The sequence below is a fragment of the Anastrepha ludens genome, chromosome X (assembly GCF_028408465.1).
Source record: "Anastrepha ludens isolate Willacy chromosome X, idAnaLude1.1, whole genome shotgun sequence".
NCBI classification, from domain to species: domain Eukaryota; kingdom Metazoa; phylum Arthropoda; class Insecta; order Diptera; family Tephritidae; genus Anastrepha; species Anastrepha ludens.
In genome coordinates, this window is record NC_071503.1 from 45,700,294 (window position 1) to 45,720,443 (window position 20,150).

The following is a 20,150-nucleotide window of genomic DNA, read 5'->3' on the forward strand; positions in this document are numbered from 1 at the left end:
CAATGGAAAAAATAACGTTGGAAAATAACAGTTAAACAAACGGTATACATATGCAGGTTCCTTTGCATTTTACAGGAGCGTCGACTAGAAGGGTTTTTGTAAATTTGTAGTACTTTTGCGTAGAACACCTTTCCCGTGGGCGGCCTTCGGCCGCGCTTCAAAAAAATAACCCTCATCAGTCCAACTCCGGCTACGCAATCCACAGTACATTTGCGTAGAATTCCTTTTCGTGTGGGCGGCCTTTGGCCGCGCTTCAAAAAAATAACCCTCATCAGTCCAACTCCGGCTACGCAATCCACAGTATTTTTGCGTAAAACTCCTTTCCGTGTTAAAACCATTGAAGCCAAAATTAAAACGTCATATGCGTGTATGTAGTAAGGAGGCACAATAACCCCCATCTCCATCATTAACACTAAACTCAAGTACTTAATACTGTTGTCATTCCAATCTTCTTCTTATTCGCGTTTAAAATTGGAAAGTGATTGTATGGGCAAATGAATTTGCATTTAACTTTAATAGAGATAATTAGAATATTAGCATAAAAATCAGTAAAAACACGCGTGTGAGTGTATACACCGTGGTTAGAGAATATATGTGTGTATGTTTAATTTCTTACGTTTAGTTGTTCCATTGCTTTCGCCTACTCTAATTCTTCACAGACAAGTAATTTCCTCTCGTTTTGGTTGTTTATCCATGGGGTCTAACGAGACGGCGAATTCGGCCGTTAACCATGTGCTTGAGTTAGGTTTGAAACAAGGCGCCTAGTGTATGCATTGCTTTATACTCGAATGGAATGGAGATGGCAGCACTAGTTGCTAAATAATATTAAATAATATGGCAAGAATTGTTTTGGTTCGACGTTGAGTATTGTATATTGAATACGGTAATGTTTGTTAACATATTCGGATTCATTCTTTTTTCGGAAGGTATAGTGGTACTGTAAAAATTATAAGCAAACAAATTCATTCTCAGGCCGTACATTAATGCAAATCGCGTAAAATTTGTTAACTGTAATGGTTATTTAACTCTTGCTGGTATGATTAATCCCATGAAACTCTTAATTGAAGGAGATTACTGATATATATGTACATATGAATACATATATGGGTAATAGACCGACTATTAACAAATAAAGAAAACTTTTGGTGCACATACTATTTGACAATATCGGTGGAATTTCACAATCGCATTAATAATTCTTTAAAAGATTGTAACATAAATTAATCTTATTAGAAGCAGTTATATATGAGGTATGTTGTAAATACTTGAGCTAAAAATATTCGTTGTTTAAGATCTGTTTTTTCGTATTAAGTTTCTTGTCCTATTTATATACTGGCAAAAAAGTGGTGTTGAGGTGTTTTGTCCTACTGAAAATAGTATGGCGTATATATTATTTCCTGGTGCTATTTCTAGTTTTCCTTTGTTCCAGAACGGTAACAGTGTCGGAGGTTAAAACATTTGTAAATTGTGCTTCCCATAAAATACTAGTTAACTCCATGCCCAAGAAGCTGGGGCATACCGTAGCAGTCCTGATTGCTGAATTTTGACATATATATATATATAATTGGGGTACACCCTTTTTGGGTGTTTGGCTGAGCTCCTCCTCCTATTTGTGGTGTGCGTCTTGATGTTGTTCCACAAATGGAGAGACCTTCAGTTTCAAGCCGTCTCCGAATGGCCGATATTTTTTATTAGGAGCTTTCTGTTTCTTAATTTTTTTGATCGACCGACGTTCTCTCTTTGAATTCCGAATGGTAATCACGCACCAACCTATTCGGCCACGGCGGCCGCCGTCTAAATACTGACATGGTTGTAGCTTTATCCACTGCGAATCACTGGTGCCAGGCGACAAGAAAGGCAGAATAATTCAGAACAAACCGGCCAATTGTTTTAAATCTCGCCAGCAAAATTTTTTTATCTTCGCCCCAAGTGCTGTCGGCAAACGATTTGAGGACCTTGTTGCGATTTTGGACTTTAGTGGCACTTGCGGTTGTATGAGCTGAGAAGGAGAGCAAACTGTGGAAGGTAACTCCCAGGGTTTTGGAGTCGTTAACAGTCGGAATTGATGTGTCACCGACTTTTACCTTAAGTTGCAGTTTGTCCAGGTGGTGAAGAGGGTCGCCGGGGACTTCGTGCGGGAAGGGTTCTTTGCAGGGAAGAAGCGAGAAAGGCAGGCGAGGTAGCCGTTTACCTTAGCGCACAGGACATCAATGTCATTGCCCGACGCCATTATCGTACAGCCGTCGGCGTAGGAGACCAGGGAGATTCCCTCTGGTGGCTGGGCGAGTTTCGAGACATAGAAGTTAAAAAGCAAGGGTGAAAGAACACTACCCTGCGGAACTCCTTACTTTATTTTCCTCTGTTTTGAGATTTGGTCTCGAAATAGGGAGTGTCGACTGAAAAATATCATATAGTAGCGTGGCGTGGCTTACTGGGTCGAAAGCCTTGTGTAGGCCCAACGCTACTAGGACAGTCCTCTCGCAGGGGCGGTTTTGGTTGAGCCCGCGGTTTACCTGGGTGTTAATGAGGGTGAGTGCTATAGGGGTACTGTGCACTCTTGTTGTTGTTGTTGTTGTTGTAGCAGTATCTTCGCCCTGTCAGTGTAGTGTAATTACCGGTCTTCGTCTAGCTCATCTAACGGTAGGCCCAGGAAACTGCCAGTTTCGACGGGTTGGGTCCAGAGGGAGAGAGGTGTTAGATTAGTGGGTTTGATGGGGCATGTGAAGAGGTGGTTAGTGTCGTGCGGGGTACCTTCACATGCCGGACATGTGTTTGGTATGTCGGGGTCGATTCTGGATATGTAGGAGTTTAACCTGCTACAATATCCGGAACGTAATTGTGCCAATGTTACACGAGTCTCACGGGGAAGCTGGAGCTCTTCATCTGCGATAGGTGGTGGTTGGACTCCGATTACGGCATTCACAGGACGGGAGTTTATGAGGGTGGTGAGGGTCTCCCGATGAATGTCGTTACTGGCCTGTCTGTACACTGTCTGATCCTGGAGTGGTCTGTCCGTTTTGTCCTGGATCTCGTCCACGTAGTTGAGGAAGTGTCTCCTGATGTGCCTGGGAGGTGGCTCAGGCTCGAGCAGGTGTCTGCATGGGTGAGGCCTACGGTGACACCCAAGCAGAAACTGCTTGCCGAGCATTTTGTTGTGCTCCTTAACCGGGAGCATGTTAGCCTCGTCATGCAAATGTTGGATAGGGGACATCAGGAGACATCCTGTCGCGGTCCTGATGGCAGTATTCTGGCAGGTCTGGAGCTTCGTCCACTGCGTATCACTGGTTCCAGGCGACCAGACAGGCGCGGCATAGTTAAGAACCGGTCGGCCTATTGCTTTGAAAGTCGACAGCAACATTTCTTTGTCTTTGCCCCAAGTGCTGCCGGCGAACGACTTGAGGACCTTGTTGCGATTCTGTACTCTCGTTGCAATAGCGGTTGTGTGCGCTGAGAAGGAGAGCAAGCTGTCAAAGGTGACTCCCAAAATTCTGGGGTTGTTAATCGTCGGTATTGGGGTATCATCGACGTGCAGCTGAAGTGGCAGCTTGACCCCCTTTGTCCAGGTGGTAAAAAGGGTCGCCGTGGATTAAGTGGGAGAAAGTTTTAAGTTTCTCGCAGTGAAGAAGCGAGAAAGGCGGGCGAGGTAGTCGTTTACTTTAGAGCATAGGCCATCAATGTCATTGCCCGACGCCATTATCGTGTAGTCGTCGGCGCATGAGACCAGTGAGACTCCCTCTGGTGGCTGGGGGAGTTTCGAAATGTAGAAATTAAAAAGCAAGGGTGAAAGGACCCCACCCTACGGCACTCCTTGCTTTATTTTTCTCTGCTTTGAAGTTTGATCTCGAAATATCACTGACGAATGCCGACCGCTCAGATAGTTCGCGGACCACCTCTTCAGCCCTGGCGGGAGTGTCGACTGATAGATATCATCTAGTAGCGTGGAATGGCTGACTGTATCGAAAGCCTTCTTTAGGTCCAACGCTACTAGGACAGTCCTCTCGCAAGGGCGGTTTTGGTTAAGCCCCCGATTTATCTGGGCGTTTATGGCGGTGAGTGCAGTGGTGGTGCTGTGCACTCGTCGGAAACCGTGCTGATATGGGGCTGGGGCCAGGTGTTTCGTGTAGAGAGGGAGCAGGAGGGCTTCAAGTGTCTTCACTACTGGGGAAAGGAGAGTTATCGGCCGATAAGACTCCTCTTGGTTGGCGGGTTTCCCAGGTTTCAGTAGTGGGACCATTCTCCCTGCTTTCCACTTGCCAGGGATGATGAGAGTGGCCAGGGACAGATTGAAAACCCTTGTGAGGAATCCTACTCCCAGGGGTCTCAGATGCTTCAGCATCAGCGCGTTTAATCCGTCAGGGCCAATGGCCTTCGATGATTTCAACTTGTTGATGGCCCCCTGAACCTCATCACCGGAGAAAGTAAGTGGCGCACTGTCGTTCGTCAGTTTGTGCAGCCTTCTGGTAGCACGACGTTTGGTTCTGTCGCCCGGAGGATGCAATATGAAAAGCAGGCTAAAATAGCTCGCGCATCTCTTCGGGTCCGACGAAGTACAGCCGTTGAAGGTGATAGCCACCTTGTAGTTGTGCTTTGTCGGGTTCGACAGGGACCTAACGGTGGACCGGAGCTTACTCACCCCAGAGGTGAGGTTACAGGACTTCAGCTGCTCAACCCATTTGATCCGCTTATGTTGATTTACCAGTTGCCGGATCTCCAAATTGAGATCCCTTATGCGGGGATCCCCGGGATCGGCCTGGCATAGGTGGTCACGCTCATTTGCTAAACTGGCTTCTTCGGCTGGGAAATGAGGACGAATGTCCTTATAACTTCCAGCAGGAATGAAGCGAGCCGCGGCAGCTGTGAGCACCTTGCGGAATGCGCGTTCGCCCACGCGCACATCAGTGGGGATGGGAAGAGCGGCGAAGGTGTCCTCGGTGAATTCCGTGAAGCCGGCCCAATTAGCTTTTTTAAAGTTAAAATAGGACCGGTGATTCGCGGAAACAAAGTCGGCAGGTCTCTCAATCGAGACGATAATGGGCAAGTGGTTTGATGCAAGCGATAGCATAGGTTGCCACGTTATGCTATTTATCAGACCCGCGCTAGCTATTGTTAGGTCAGGCGAGCTGCTACAATTGCCCACTACCCTGGTGGGGGCGTCGTCGTTCACAGTGCTGAATGTCGAGTCGTCTATCTGCTCTGCCAATTGCTGTCCCCTACGATCATTTGGCAGGCTTGAATGCCAAAGATCGTGATGCGCATTAAAGTCACCTACAACGAATCGGTTTTCACCTCTGATGAGCGCACCTATATCAGGGTGATATTCTGCCGGGCAGCAGGTGACAGGGGGTATATATATGTTAAATATTTCGCGCTCGGAATCGCCTGACCGGACAGCTATGCCTTGACATTCTAAGGTGCTGTCCCTGCGGTCGATTCCTTCCTCGATGAGACGACACTGCACGGTGTGGTGGACTATAAACAGGAGCTGCTGGTTTGTCCCCGCACTGGGGTTGGAGCAGGAAGGGAGGGGAGGGGTTGAAGGGGAGTTGTGTTGCTCCGATAGGCTCCTCACCGTGGAGGTGTGGGTTGTGGTGGCGGTTGGTAGTGCCGGCCTATCAGGGGTGTAGTAGCCGTGGAGGTATCAGACGCCTGCTGGCGGGAGCAACACGTGGCCACATACCGTGTGGACCACTCCCTGTGCGACTTAAGGCCTGAACAGGTCTTAAGGTGGCTCCACCCGTTGCACTTATTACACCTAACCGAGGTGGAGTTCGGGTGAAGCCGTTTGTGGCAGACGCAGCAGTAGAATACTTCTGGCCCAGGGTTGGATTCGACTCCAGCCCTGAGGAGCACCATTTGGAGCAGGATTGGTGCGAGAGGTTGCTCCTGTGACGTAAGGGGTAGGGTGATATACGATACACTAGACAGGGCTAGTGTACTGGGGCGGCAGCCCTTGGTCGGGAAAAACCCGAGTCCGGTAACGTAGAACCGTCTGCCTCGGCGGGCGAGGTAGTCGTTTACTTTGGTGCATAGGCCATCAATGTCATTGCCCGACGCCATTATCGTGTAGTCGTCGGCGCATGAGACCAGTGAGACTCCCTCTGGTGGCTGGGGGAGTTTCGAAATGTAGAAATTAAAAAGCAAGGGTGAAAGGACCCCACCCTACGGCACTCCTTGCTTTATTTTTCTCTGTTTTGAAGTTTGGTCTCGAAATATCACCGACAAGTGACGACCACTCAGGTAGTTCGCGGTCCACCTCTTCAGTCCTGGCGGGAGTGTCGACTGTAAAATGTCATCTAGTAGCGTGGCGTGGCTGATTGTATAGAAAGCCTTTTGTAGGTCTAGCGCTACTAGGACAGTCCTCTCGCAGGGGCGGTTTTGGTTTAGTCCACGGTTAACCTGGGTGTTTATGGCGGTGAGTGCCGCGGTATTGCTGTGCACTCTACGGAAACCATGCTGGTATGGGGCTGGAGTCAGGTGTTCAGTGAGGAGTGGGAGTAGAAGGGCTTCAAGCGTCTTCACTACTGGGGAAAGGAGAGTTATCGGACGATAGGACTTCCCTTGGTTGGCGGGTTTCCCAGGCTTCAGTAGTGGGACCACTCTCCTTAATTTCCACTTATCAGGAATGATAAGAGTGGCCACAGACAGATTGAAGACCTTGGTGAGAAATTCTACTCCCAGTGGACCCAGCTTTTTCAACATCAGCATGTTTAATCCGTCAGGGCTAATGGCTTACGATGGTTTCATGAGTTTGATGGCTCCTGAACCTCGTCGCTGGAGAAATCAAGCGGTGCACTGTTGTGTGTCAGTTTGTGCAACCGTCTGGTAGCACAGCGTTTGGATCTGTCGGCCGGAGGATGCATAATGAATTGCCGGCTAAAATAGCTCGCGCATCTCTTCGGATCCGATGAAGTACGACCGTTGAAGGTGATATCCACCTTGTCGTTGTGCTTCGTCGGGTTCGACAGGGACCTTACGATGGACCAGAGCTTGCTCACACAAGAGGTGAAGTTGCAGGACTTCAGATGCTCTCCCCATTAGTCCGCTTATGTCGGGTTACCAGTTGCCGGATCTCCGAATTGAGATCCCGTATTCGGGGATCCCCGGGATCGGCCTGGTGTAGGCGCTCGTTCGCCAGAACAGCTGCCTCAGCTGGGAATTTTGGGCGTATGTCCCGGATCCATCCAGCGGGTGTGAAGCCAGCTGCGGCGGCTGTGATAACCTTGCAGAATGCGCGTTCGCCGGCGCGCACATCGGTGGGAATGGATAGAGCGGCAAAGATGTCTTCAGTAAATTCCGCGAATCTGGTCCTATCAGCTTTGTTGAAGTTGATGTATGACCGGTGATCCGCGAAAACAAAGTCGGCAGGTTTTTCGATCGAGACGATAATGGGCAAGTGGTCTGATGCAAGCGATAGCATAGGTCGGCAGGTTGTGCTATTTATCAGACCTGCGCTAGCAATTGTGATGTCAGGCGAGCTGCTGCAATTGCCCACTACCCTGGTGGGGGCGTAGTCTTTTACAGTGCTGAATGTGGAATCGTCTATGTGCTCTGCCAATAGCTGTCCCCTACGATCATTTGGCAGACTTGAATGCCAAAGATCGTGATGCGCATTAAAGTCACCTACTACGGATCGGTTTTTACCCCTGATGAGTGCACCAATATCAGGGAGATATCCTGCCGGGCAGCCGGTGACAGGGAGTATATAGATATTAAAAATTTCGAGCTCGGCATCGCCTGACCGGACAGCTATACCTTGACATTCTAAGTTGCTGTCCCTGCGGTCGATGCCTTCATCGATAAGACGATACTGCACTGTATGGTGGACTATAAACGCTAAGCCACCACCGTTGTCTCGCTCGCGGTCCTTTCTATGCACGTTGTAGCCGTCCCTGATATTCAGAGGGGAGCTAGCGTGCAGTTTCGTCTCTTGGACCGCAGCTATCTTAATACCATACCGGCTCAAGAAGTCGACTATTTCGTCAATCTTGCTCGTGAGTCCGTTGCAGTTCAGTTGTAATAGGTTGAAACTTCGCGGCAGTGTAATCGTAACTCGGGGGGGGTGAGGGACGCGTGGTGTTGTCTACGTTGGTCCTGCTGTGCGTTCCGCAAAAACTGTTTTGGGCTGACGTTGACGGGCGGCCGCGCCACAGGGGGCGGTTGCGGGTGCAAAGCTCTGCAGCAGGGGGCAACGAAGTCGCGTGTCCATTCACGGGTGGTGTGCAGGCCGGAGCACCTCCGAAAATAGTCCAGCCACTGCAAGAATTGCATTGGACTGTTGTCAAGTTGCGAGGAACTACGGTCTGAAGGGTTGTGGGTCAGTGGGGGAGTTGTGCTGCGCGTTGGGGCTCCTTACCGTTGAGGTATTGTTGGTGGCGGTAGTTTGACGTGCCGGCACTGAGGGCGGTATCGCCGTTGAGGCAGGGGCTGCCGGGCGGGAGCCACGCGTGGCCAATACCTTGTGGACCACTCCCTATGAGTCTTAAGGCCTGATCAGGTATTAAGATGGCACCACCCGATGTACTTATTGCACCTAACCGAGGTGGGGTTCGGGTGGAGCCGTTTGTGGCAGATGCAGCAGTAAAATACCTCTGGTCCGGGGTTGGGTTCGACGCCAGCCCTGAAGAGAAGTATTTGGAGCAAACGTGCTGCAATGGATTGCACCTGTGACGTAAGATTGGGGGTGGGATACGGTACATTAGACAGGGCTAGTTTACTGGGGCGGCAGCCCCTGGTCGGGTCACTCCGGTAACGTAGAACCGGCTGTCAAGCGAGAAAGGTCGGTGAGGTAGCTGTTCACTTTGGAGCACAGACCACCGATGGTGGTTGGGGGAGCTTCGAGATGTAGGAGTTGAACAGCAAGGGTGACAGGACACCACCCTGCGGTATTCCTTGCTTTATTTTCCTCTGTTTAGGTGTGTGGTCTCGAAATATCACCGATGAATCACGACCACTCCAGGTAGTTCGCGGTCCACCTCTTCAGCTCTGGCGGGAGTGTCGACTGTAAAATGTCATCTAGTAGCGTGGCGTGGCTGACTGTATCGAAAGCCTTATTTAGATACAACGCTACTAGGACAGTCCTCTCGCAGGGGCGGTTTTGGTTGAGACCGCGGTTTACCTCTGTGTTGAGGACGGTGAGTGCCCTGGTGATGCTGTGCACTCTTCGGAAACCATGCTGGTGCGAGGCCGGGGTCAGATGTTTCGTAAAGAGTGGGAGTAGAAGAGCCTCAAGAGTCTTCACTACTGGGGAAAGGAGAGTTATCGGACGATAAGACTCCTCTTGGTTGGCGGGTTTCCCAGGTTTCAGTAGTGGGACCACTCTCCCTGCTTTCCACTTGTCAGGGATGATGAGAGTGGCCAGGGACAGATTGAAAACCCTTGTGAGGAATCCTACTCCCAGAGGTCCCAGATGCTTCAGCATCAGCGCGTTTAATCCGTCAGGCCCAATGGCTTTCGATGATTTCGACTTGTTGATGGCCCCCTGAACCTCATCAGAAAGTAAGTGGCGCACTGTCGTTCGTCAGTTTGTGCAGCCTTTTGGTAGCACGTCGCTTGGATCTGTCGGCCGGAGTAGGTGGTCACGCTCGTTTGCCAAGCTGGCTGCTTCGGTTGGGAAATGAGGACGGATGTCCTTAAAGCTTCCAGCTGGGATGAAGCGGGCCGCGCAGCCGTGAGCACCTTGCGGAATGCGTTTTCGCCTGCGCGCACATCGATCGGGATGGGAAGAGCGGCGAAGGTGAATTCCGTGAAGCCGGCCCAATTAGCTTTTTTAAAGTTAAAATAGGACCGGTGATTCGTGGAAATAAAGGTCGCCACGTTATGCTATTTATCAGACCCGCGCTAGCTATTGTTAGGTCATTCGAGCTGCTACAATTGCCCACTACCCTGGTGGGGGCGTCGTCGTTCACTGTCCTAAATGTCGAATAGTCTATCTGCTCTGCCAATAGCTGTCCCCTACGATCGTTTGGCAGGCTTGAATGCCAAAGATCGTGATGCGCATTGAAATCACCTACAACCTATCGGTTTTCACCTCTGATGGGCGCACCTATATCAGGGTGATATCCTGCCGGGCAGCTATACCTTGACATTCTAAGTTGCTGTCCCTGCGGTCAACGCCTTCATCAATGAGACGATACTGCACTGTGTGGTGGACTATAAACGCTAGGCCACCACCATTGTCTCGCTCGCGATCATGTCTGTGCACGTTATAGCAGTCCCTGGTGATCAGAGAGGACCCAGCGTGCAGCTTGGTTTTCTGGACCGCAGCTATTGTGATACTGTGTGGGCTCATGAAATCAACTATCTCGTCGATCTTGCTCGTGAGTCCGTTGCAGTTGAATTGCAGAAGCTTGAAGCTTCTGGTTGATGTCGTTGTAACTCGGGGGGGTGGGGGACGCATGGGGTTGTCTACGTTGGGCCTGCTGTGCAATCCGCTGTAGTTGTTGCTGCCTGATGGTGGAGGGCGGTCGCGCCATGGGGGGCGGTTACGCGTGCATAGCTCTGCAGCAGGAGGCAACGTAGTCAGTTGTCCACTCACGGGTGGTGCGCAGGCCGGAACATCTCCGAAAATGGCACCAGCCATTACAAGAATTGCACTTGACTGATACCAGATTCCGAGTTATTCCGGTCTGACACACGGAAGAGACTGAGCGGTGGACAAAGAGCTGCTGGTTTGTCCCCGCACCGGTGTTGGAGCAGGAGGGAAGGGGATGGGTTAAGTCGGGGCAGTTATGTTGCTCCGATAGGCTCCTTACCGTAGAGGTGTGGGTTGTGGTGGCGGTGGGGGTGCCGGCCTATCATGGGGAGTAGTAGCCGTAGAGGCAGCAGACTCCCGCTGGCGGGAGCAACACGTGGCCACATACCGTGTGGACCACTCCCTGTGCGACTTAAGGCCTGAACAGGTCTTAAGGTGGCTCCACCCGTTGCACTTGTTGCACCTAACCGAGGTAGAATTCGGATGGAGCCGTTTATGGCAGACGCAACAATAGAATACTTCTGGCCCAAAGTTGGATTCAATTCCAGCCCTGAGGAGAAGCATTTGGAGCAAGGTTGCTGCGAAGAGTTGCTCCTGTGACGTAAGGGGTGGGGTGATATGCTGTTCACTAGACAGGGCTAGTTTACTGGGGCGGCAGCCCTTGGTCGGGAAAAACCGGAGTCATTCTGGTAATGTAGAACCGGCTGCCATTACTGAGCCGGTTCTCTGCCTCCTTTGCACTTGCCGCGGATAATGAGACTGGCCAAGGAGAGATTGAAAACCCTTGTCAGAAAGCCTACTTCAGCATCAGTATCTTTAGTCCATCAGAGCCAATGGCTTTAGATGATTTGGTTATGTTTGATGGTTTTGTTGATGGCCCCCTGAACCTCATCACAGGAGAAAGCAAGTGGCGCAGTGTCGTTTGGCAGTTTGTGCAGCCTTCTGGAGGCACGACGCTTGGCCCTGTTGACTGGAGAATGCAGTATAAAAAGCCGGCTAAAATAGCTCGCGCATCTCTTCGGGTCCGACAGAGTGCAACCGTTGAAGGTGATAGCCACCTTGTCGTTGTGCTTCGTCGGGTGTGGCAGAGATCTAACGGTGGACTGGAGCTTACTCACACCAGTGGTGAGGTTGCAGGACTTCAGGTGCTCTACCCATTTAGTCCGCTTATGTGGATCTACCAGTTGCCGGATCCCCAAATTGAGCTCTCTTATGCGGGGATCCCCGGGATCAACATGGCGTAGGCGGTCAAGTCTGTCAAATGATCGTAGGGGACAGCTATTGGCAGAGCACATAGACGATTCCACATTCAGCACTGTAAACGACGACGCCCCCTCCAGGATAGTGTGCAATTGCTGCAGCTCGCCTGACATCACAATTGCTAGCGCAGGTCTGATAAATAGCATGACCTGGCGACCTATGCTATGGCTTGCATCAGACCACTTGGCCATTATCGTCTCGATCGAGAGACCTGCCGATTTTGTTTCCGCGGATCACCGCTCATACGACAACTTCAACAAAGCTGATTAGACTAGATTCGCGGAATTTACTGAAGACATCTTCGCCGCTCTCCCCATTCCGATCGATAGCCGCGGCTCGCTACATACCCGCTGGAAGGATCCGGGACATACGTCCCAATTTTCCAGCTGAAGCAGCTGTTCTGGCTAACGAGCGTGATCGCCTACGCCAAGTCGATGCCGGGGATCCTCGGATAAAGGATCTCAATTCCGAGATACGGCAACTGGTAAACCAACACAAGCGGTACAAATGGGAAGAGGATTTGAAGTCCTGTAACTTCACCTCTGGTGTGAGCAAGCTCTGGTGCATCGTAAGGTCCCTGTCGAACCCGACGAAGCACAATGACAAGGTTGATATCACCTTCAATTTGTTCTGCATCCTCCGGCGGACAGATCCAAACGTAGTGCCACCAGACGGCTGCACAAACTGGCATACAACAGTGCGCCACTTGCTTTCTACAGCGACGAGATTCAGGGGGCCTTCAAACACATGAAACCATCGTAAGCCATTAGCCCTGACGGATTAAACATGCTGATGTTGAAAAAGCTGAGTTCATTGGGAGTAGAATTTCTTACCAAGGTCTTCAACCTGTCTATGGCCACTCTCATCATTCCTGATAGGTTGAAATTAGGGAGAGTGGTCCCACTGCTGAAGCCTGGGAAACCCGCCAACCAAGGGAAGTCTTATTATCCGATAACTCTCCTATCCCCATTAGTGAAGACTCTTGAAGCCCTTATACTCCCACTCCTTTCGAAACACCTGATCCCGGCCTCACACCAGCATTGTTTCGGAAGAGTTCACAGCATCACCACGGCACTTACCGTCATTAACATCCAGGTAAACCACGGCCTCAACCAAAACCGCCCCTGCGAGAGGACTGTCCTAGTAGCGTTGGATCTAAACAAGGCTTTCGATACAGTCAGTCACGCCACGCTACTAGATGACATTTTACAGTCGACACTTCCGCCAAGGCTGAATAGGTGGACCGCGAACTACCTGAGTGGTCGTGATTCGTCGGTGATATTTCGAGACCAAACATCTTAACAGAGGAAAATAAAGCAAGGAATAGCGCAGGGTGGTGTCCTTTCACCCTTGCTGTGCTATATTTAGAAACTCCACCAGCCACCAGAGGTGGTCTCCCTGGTCTCATACGCCGACGACTACACGATAATGGCATCGGACAACGACATTGATGGCCTATGCGCTAAGGTAAACGACTAGCCAGCCTTTCTCGCTTTTTCACTGCGAGGAATTTACAAATCCCCCCACTAAATCCACTGCGACCCTTTTCACCACCTGGACAAAGGAGGTCAAGCTACAACTCAAGGTGAAAGTCGATGACACACAAATTCCGACGGTTAACAACCTCAAAATATTGGGAGTTACCTTTGACAGCTTGCTCTCCTTCTCAGCGCATACAACCGCTATTCAACTAAAGTACAGAATTGCAAGGAGGTTCTCAAGTCGCTTGCCGGCGGCACTTGGGGCAAAGACAAGGAAATGTTTCTGTCGACTTTTAAAGTAATAGGCCGACCGATTCTAATCTATGCTGCGCCTGTCTGGTCGCCTGGAACCAGTGATACGCATTGGACGAAGCTTCAGACCTGCCGAAACACTGCATTAAGGACCGCGGCAGGATGTGTTTTGATGTCACCAATACAACACCTACATGATGAGGCGCTTATGCTGCCTGTTAAGGAGCATAACAAATTGCTCAGTAAGCAGTTTCTGCTAGGGTGTTGCAGCAGACCTCACCCAAGCAGACACCTGCTCGAGCCTGAGCCACCTCGAAGGCACATCAGGAGGTATTTCCTCAACTACGCGGACGAGACAAAACAAACAGACATCTACTTGAACGGAACAGTGTACAGACAGACCGTAAACGACATTCATCGGGAGATCCTCACCACCTTCTTAAGCTCCCGACCCCCGAATGCCGTTATCGGAGTCCACCCACCACCAATCGCAGACGAAGAGCTTCAACTTGCCCGAGAGTCCCGCGTAACCTTGGCACAATTACGTTCTGGTTATTGTAGCAGGTTAAACTCCTACTTATCCAGAATCGACCCCGACATGCTAAACATTTGTCGAGCATGTGAAGGCAGCCCGCACGACACTAACCACTTTCTCAATCTTCTCACATGCACCATTAAACCCACTCATCTAACACTCCTCTCCCTCTGGACCCAGCCCGTCGAAACAGCTAGTTTTCTGGGCCTACCGTTAGAAGGACTAGACAAAGACGACCGGTGATATACCCTACACTGACGGGGGTTCTATTACTGTTAAAACAACAACAAAGCATGCCTCTATGGGTTACTGAAGAAAATAAATGCGATAAATAAATTTCATCCAGAACACAATCAAATATTTTCCAATATGCATAAATAGTATACAAATTCCCAACTCGAATATTGCAAAATACCTGGGGATGATTCTAGACGCTAAGCTAAGAGGGAACTCATAAATAAAGAAAAAGGAAATGGAATTGAAGTATGGAAATATATATTGTCTTATGGGAAAGGAATCAGCACTATCCACGAATAATAAAATAATCTTTATATATAAAAATGAATGTTTGTCTGCATGTCTTCGATTAACTCAAAAACTACCGGACCGATTCCTATAAAAATTGGTATATATATGTATTTATCCACGGAGAAGGTTTGTAGAATATGTTCATTGCTGCCACTCGCCACCAGGTGGCGCTGCAGAGTAGCAACTTCTGCCCTGTTCAACCGACTTTTTCGAAATAAACAAAATCAATAAAATGGTTAAGAATGAATTGAATATTTGTGTACTGATGTTTCTTTAAAGTTATTTTTCTTAAATTTATTTTAGTTGTTGGCGTAGCAACGCACGCCGGGTACAGCTGGTTATATATAAAAATGGATGTTTGTATGTCCTCGGTGAACTCATAAACTACTGGACCGATTATTATAAAAATTGGTATATACCTATACGTATTTTTCCACGGAGAAGGTTTGTAGAATACGCTCATTACTGCTCGCGACGCTCTCCGATTGTGCTGCTCAAGAAAAAGGATGGAAGCACCCGATTTTATGTAAATTATAGAAAGCTGAAGGAAGTCGCGAAAAAGAGCAGCTACCCATTACCACGAATAGATGACACTCTCGATACTTTATCCGGCGCAAACTGGTTTTCCATGCCTGATTTAAAAAGTGGTTTCCGGCAGGTGAAAAACGAGGATTGTGGTCGTGAGAAAACAACATCCGGCCGCGAGAGAAAAGTTCGTTGTCGATCCAGTTGCTAGCTCATACGGAATAGGTGGAGGGCTGTCACAGATCATCAGTGGGCAAGAAAAAGGTCGAGCATCGCAAAGGGGAAAAACATGGAAATGCTGATGCACTATCTCAGCGACCTTGTGCTATAGAGTGTAAGCACTATTCCAAAGTCGAGAGATCTGAAGGGATAGTTGATATCAGACTAATGCAGTTGCAACCCGATGATGAGTGGGAACCCAGCGCAATCAGAAGAAGTCAATTGAATGATGCTGACCTGGGTAAGATCATGAAAGCAAAAGAGGCTATAGAGCGACCATCAAAACATGAAATGGCGAAAGAAAGTCCTGTGCCTGAAGCGTATTGGGTACAGTAGACTCTCCTTCTTCTTATTTGGCGCGATAAGCGCTTACGCTATATTTTGCCGATTTTAATAAAGCGCGACAGTCGTTTCTTTCTCGTTGTTGTTGTTGTTGTTGTTTTAACAGCATATGTAGCCCTGTCTGTGTAAGTATATCATCGGTCGTCTTCGTCTAGCTCATCTATGGGTAGGCCCAGGAAACATGCTGTTTCGACAGGTTGGGTCCAGAGGGAGAGGGGGGTTAGATGAGTCGGTTTGAGGGGCATGTGAAGAGGTGGTTAGTGTCGTGCGGGGTACCTTCACATGCCGGACATGTGTTTGGTATGTCGGGGTCGATTCTGGATATGTAGGAGTTTAACCTGCTACAATATCCGGAACGTAATTGTGCCAATGTTACACGAGTCTCACGGGGAAGCTGGAGCTCTTCATCTGCGATAGGTGGTGGTTGGACTCCGATTACGGCATTCACAGGACGGGAGTTCATGAAGGTGGTAACGGTCTCCCGGTGAATGTCGTTTATTGACTGTCTGAATACTGTCCGGTCCAGTAGGTTTCGGTCAGTTTTGTCCTGGAGTTCGTCAGCGTAGTCTAGGAGGTGTCTCCTGACGTGCCTGGGAGGTGGCTCAGGCTCAAGCAGGTGTCTGCAGGGGTGAAACCTGCGGTAACATCCCAGCAGGAACTGCTTGCTGAGCAGTTTATTGTGCTTCACTACTGGGAGCATTTGTGCCTTGTTGTGAAGATGTTGGATGGGTGACATCAGGAGGCACCCGGTCGCTGTCCGGATGGCGGTATTTTGACAAGTCTGTAGCTTTGTCCACTGCGAATCACTAGTTCCAGGCGACCAGACAGGCGCAGCATAGTTTAGAACTTGCCGACCAATTGCCTTAAATGTCTTGCTCGTGCTAACCGGCCCTGGTTGGGCACACCAAGTGAAGCCAAGATCTTCTCCTTCCTGATCTTTCCAACGCACAGCAGGTATTCCTTTTCCTCTGCTACCACCAGCTGGTACCGCATGAGCAGCCGGTTCTACGTTACCGGAATGACTCGGGTTTTTCCCGACCAAGGGCTGCCGCCCCAGTACACTAGCCCTGTCTAGTGTATCGTATATCACCCCACCCCTTACGTCACAGGAGCAAAATCTCGCAGCAAACCTGCTCCAAATGATTCTCCTCAGGGCTGGAGTCGAATCCAACCCTAGGCCAGAAGTATTCTACTGCTGCGTCTGCCATCAACGGCTCCACCCGAACTCCACCTCGGTTAGGTGCAATAAGTGCAACGGGTGGAGCCACCTTAAGGCCTGTTCAGGCCTTAAGTCGCACAGGGAGTGGTCCACACGGTATGTGGCCACGTGTTGCTCCCGCCAACAGGCGTCTGATGCCTCCACGGCTACCACACCCCCTGATAGGCCGGCACTACCAACCGCCACCACAACCCACACCTCCACGGTGAGGAGCCTATCGGAGCAACACAACTCCCCTTCAACCCCTCCCATCCCTTCCTGCTCCAACCCCAGTGCGGGGACAAACCAGCAGCTCCTGGTCCCCCGTACAGTCTGTTCCGTGTGTCAGACCGTAATACCTCGGAATCTGGTATCAGTCCAATGCAATTCCTGCAGTGGCTGGTGCCATTTTCGGAGATGTTCCGGCCTGCGCACCACCCGTGAGTGGACAACTGCCTACGTTGCCCCCTGCTGCAGAGCTCTGCACCCACTACCTCCCCCGGAGGCGCGGCCGCCCACCACCATCAGGCCGCAACAACCATAGTGGATTGCACAGCAGGTCCAACGTAGACAACCCCACGCGTCCCTCACCCCCCGGATTACACTGACCTCACCGAGAAGCTTCAAGCTTCTCCAGTTTAACTGCAACGGACTTACGAGTAAGGTCGCCGAGATAGTCGACTTTATGAGCCGGCACAGTATCAAAATAGCTGCGGTCCAAGAAACAAAGTTGCACGCTAGGTCATCTCTGATCACCAGGGATGGCTATAACGTGCACAGACACGATCGCGAGCGAGACAACGGTTTTGGCCTAGCGTTTATAGTCCACCACACTGTGCAGTATCGTCTTATCGATGAAGGAATCGACCCCAGGGACAGCACCTTAGAATGTCAAGGCATAGCTGTCCGGTCAGGCGATTCCGAGCTCGAAATTTTTAACATATACATACCCCCTGTCACCTGCTGCCCGGCAGGATATCACCCTGATATAGGTGCGCTCATCAGAGGTGAAAACCGATTGGTTGTAGGTGACTTTAATGCGCATCACGATCTTTGGCATTCAAGCCTGCCAAATGATCGTAGGGGACAGCAATTGGCAGAGCAGATAGACGACTCGACATTCAGCACTGTGAACGACGACGCCCCCACCAGGGTAGTGAGCAATTGTAGCAGCTCGCCTGACCTAACAATAGCTAGCGCGGGTCTGATAAATAGCATAACGTGGCAACCTATGCTATCGCTTGCATCAGCCCACTTGCCCATTATCGTCTCGATTGAGAGACCTGCCGACTTCGTTTCCGCGAACCACCGGTCCTATTTTAACTTTAAAAAAGCTAATTGGGCCGGCTTCACGGAATTCACCGAGGACACCTTCGCCGCTCTTCCCATCCCCACTGATGTGCGCGTTGGCGAACGCGCATTCCGCAAGGTGCTCACAGCTGCTGCGGCTCGCTTCATCCCAGCTGGATGCTATAAGGATATCCGTCCTCATTTCCCAGCAGAAGCAGCCAGTTTAGCAAACGATCGTGACCACCTACGCCAGGCCGATCCCGGGGATCCCCGCATAAGGGATCTCAATTTGGAGATCCGGCAACTGGTAGCCCAACACAAGCGGACTAAATGGGTGGAGCACCTGAAGACTTGTAACTTCACCTCCGGAGTGAGTAAGCTCTGGTCCACCGTTAGGTCCCTGTCGAACCCGACGAAACACAACGACAAGGTGGCTATCACCTTCAACGGTTGTACTTCGTCGGACCCGAAGAGATGCGCGAGCTACTTTAGCCGGCTATTTACACTGCATCCTCCGGGCGACAGAACCAAACGTCGTGTTACCAGAAGGCTGCACAAACTGACGAACGACAGTGCGCCACTTACTTTCTTCGGTGATGAGGTTCAGGGGGCCATCAACAAGTCGAAATCATCGAAAGCCATTGGCCCTGACGGACTGAACGCGCTGATGCTGAAGCATCTGGAACCCCTGGGAGTAGGATACCTCACAAGGGTGTTCAATTTGTCTCTGGCCACTCTCATCATCCCTGGCAAGTGGAAAACAGGGAGAGTGGTCCCACTATTGAAACCTGGGAAACCCGCCAACCAAGGGGAGTCTTATCGGCCGATAACTCTCCTTTCCCCAGTAGTGAAGACACTTGAAGCCCTCCTACTCCCACTCTATACGACACACCTGGCCCCAGCCCCACATCAGCACGGTTTCCGACGAGTGCACAGCACCACCACTGCACTCACCGCCATAAACGCCCAGATAAATCGCGGGCTTAACCAAAACCGCCCCTGCGAGAGGACTGTCCTAGTAGCGTTGGACCTAAAGAAGGCTTTCGATACAGTCAGCCATTCCACGCTACTAGATAATATCTATCAGTCGACACTCCCGCCAGGGCTGAAGAGGTGGTCCGCGAACTACCTGAGCGGTCGGCACTCGTCAGTGATTTTTCGAGATCAAATGTCAAAGCAGAGGAAGATTAAGCAAGGCGTACCGCAGGGTGGTGTCCTTTCACCCTTGCTTTTTAACTTCTACATCTCGAAGCTCCCCCAACCACCAGCGGGAGTTTCCCTGATCTCATACGCTGACGATTGCACGATAATGGCGTCGGGCAATGACATCGATGGCCTGTGTTCCAAAGTGAACAACTACCTCACCGACCTTTCTCGCTTTTTCACTGCGAGGAATCTCCAACTTTCCCCCACCAAGTCCACGGCGACCCTATTCACCACCTGGACAAAGGAGGTCAAGCTGTCCCTTAAGGTAAAAGTCGACGACACACCAATACCGACTGTGAATAACCCCAAAATTTTGGGTGTAACCTTTGACAGCTTGCTCTCCTTCTCTGCGCATACAACCGCAATTGCCACTAAAGTCCAAAATCGCAACAAGGTCCTCAAATCGCTGGCCGGCAGCACTTGGGGCAAAGACAAAGAACTGTTGCTTTCGACATTTAAGGCAATTGGCCGGCCGGTTCTAAACTATGCAGCGCCTGTCTGGTCGCCTGGTACTAGTGATTCGCAGTGGACAAAGCTTCAGACATGTCAGAATACCGCCATTCGGACAGCGACCGGGTGCCTCCTGATGTCACCTATACAACACCTGCACAACGAGGCACAAATGCTCCCAGTCGCGGAGCACAACAAATTGCTCAGCAAGCAGTTCCTGCTGGGGTGTTACCGCAGGTTTCACCCCTGCAGACACCTGCTTGAGCCTGAGCCGCCTCCCAGGCACGTCAGGAGACACCTCCTCGACTACGCTGACGAACTCCAGGACAAAACTGACCGAAACCTACTGGACCGGACAGTATTCAGACAGTCAATAAACGACATTCACCGGGA

General features: G+C 50.4%; 1 protein-coding gene across 1 annotated transcript; it reads left to right on the forward strand.

The window, feature by feature from the left end:
• Window positions 1–778: 778 nt before the first annotated feature.
• LOC128869227 (uncharacterized) lies at window positions 779–15,694 on the forward strand. The gene is made up of 2 exons (XM_054111759.1): window positions 779–1,250; window positions 14,831–15,694. The coding sequence occupies exons 1-2, from the start codon at window positions 1,246–1,248 to the stop codon at window positions 15,261–15,263; spliced, it is 438 nt and encodes a 145-aa protein (XP_053967734.1). The 5' UTR covers window positions 779–1,245; the 3' UTR covers window positions 15,264–15,694.
• Window positions 15,695–20,150: the final 4,456 nt, after the last annotated feature.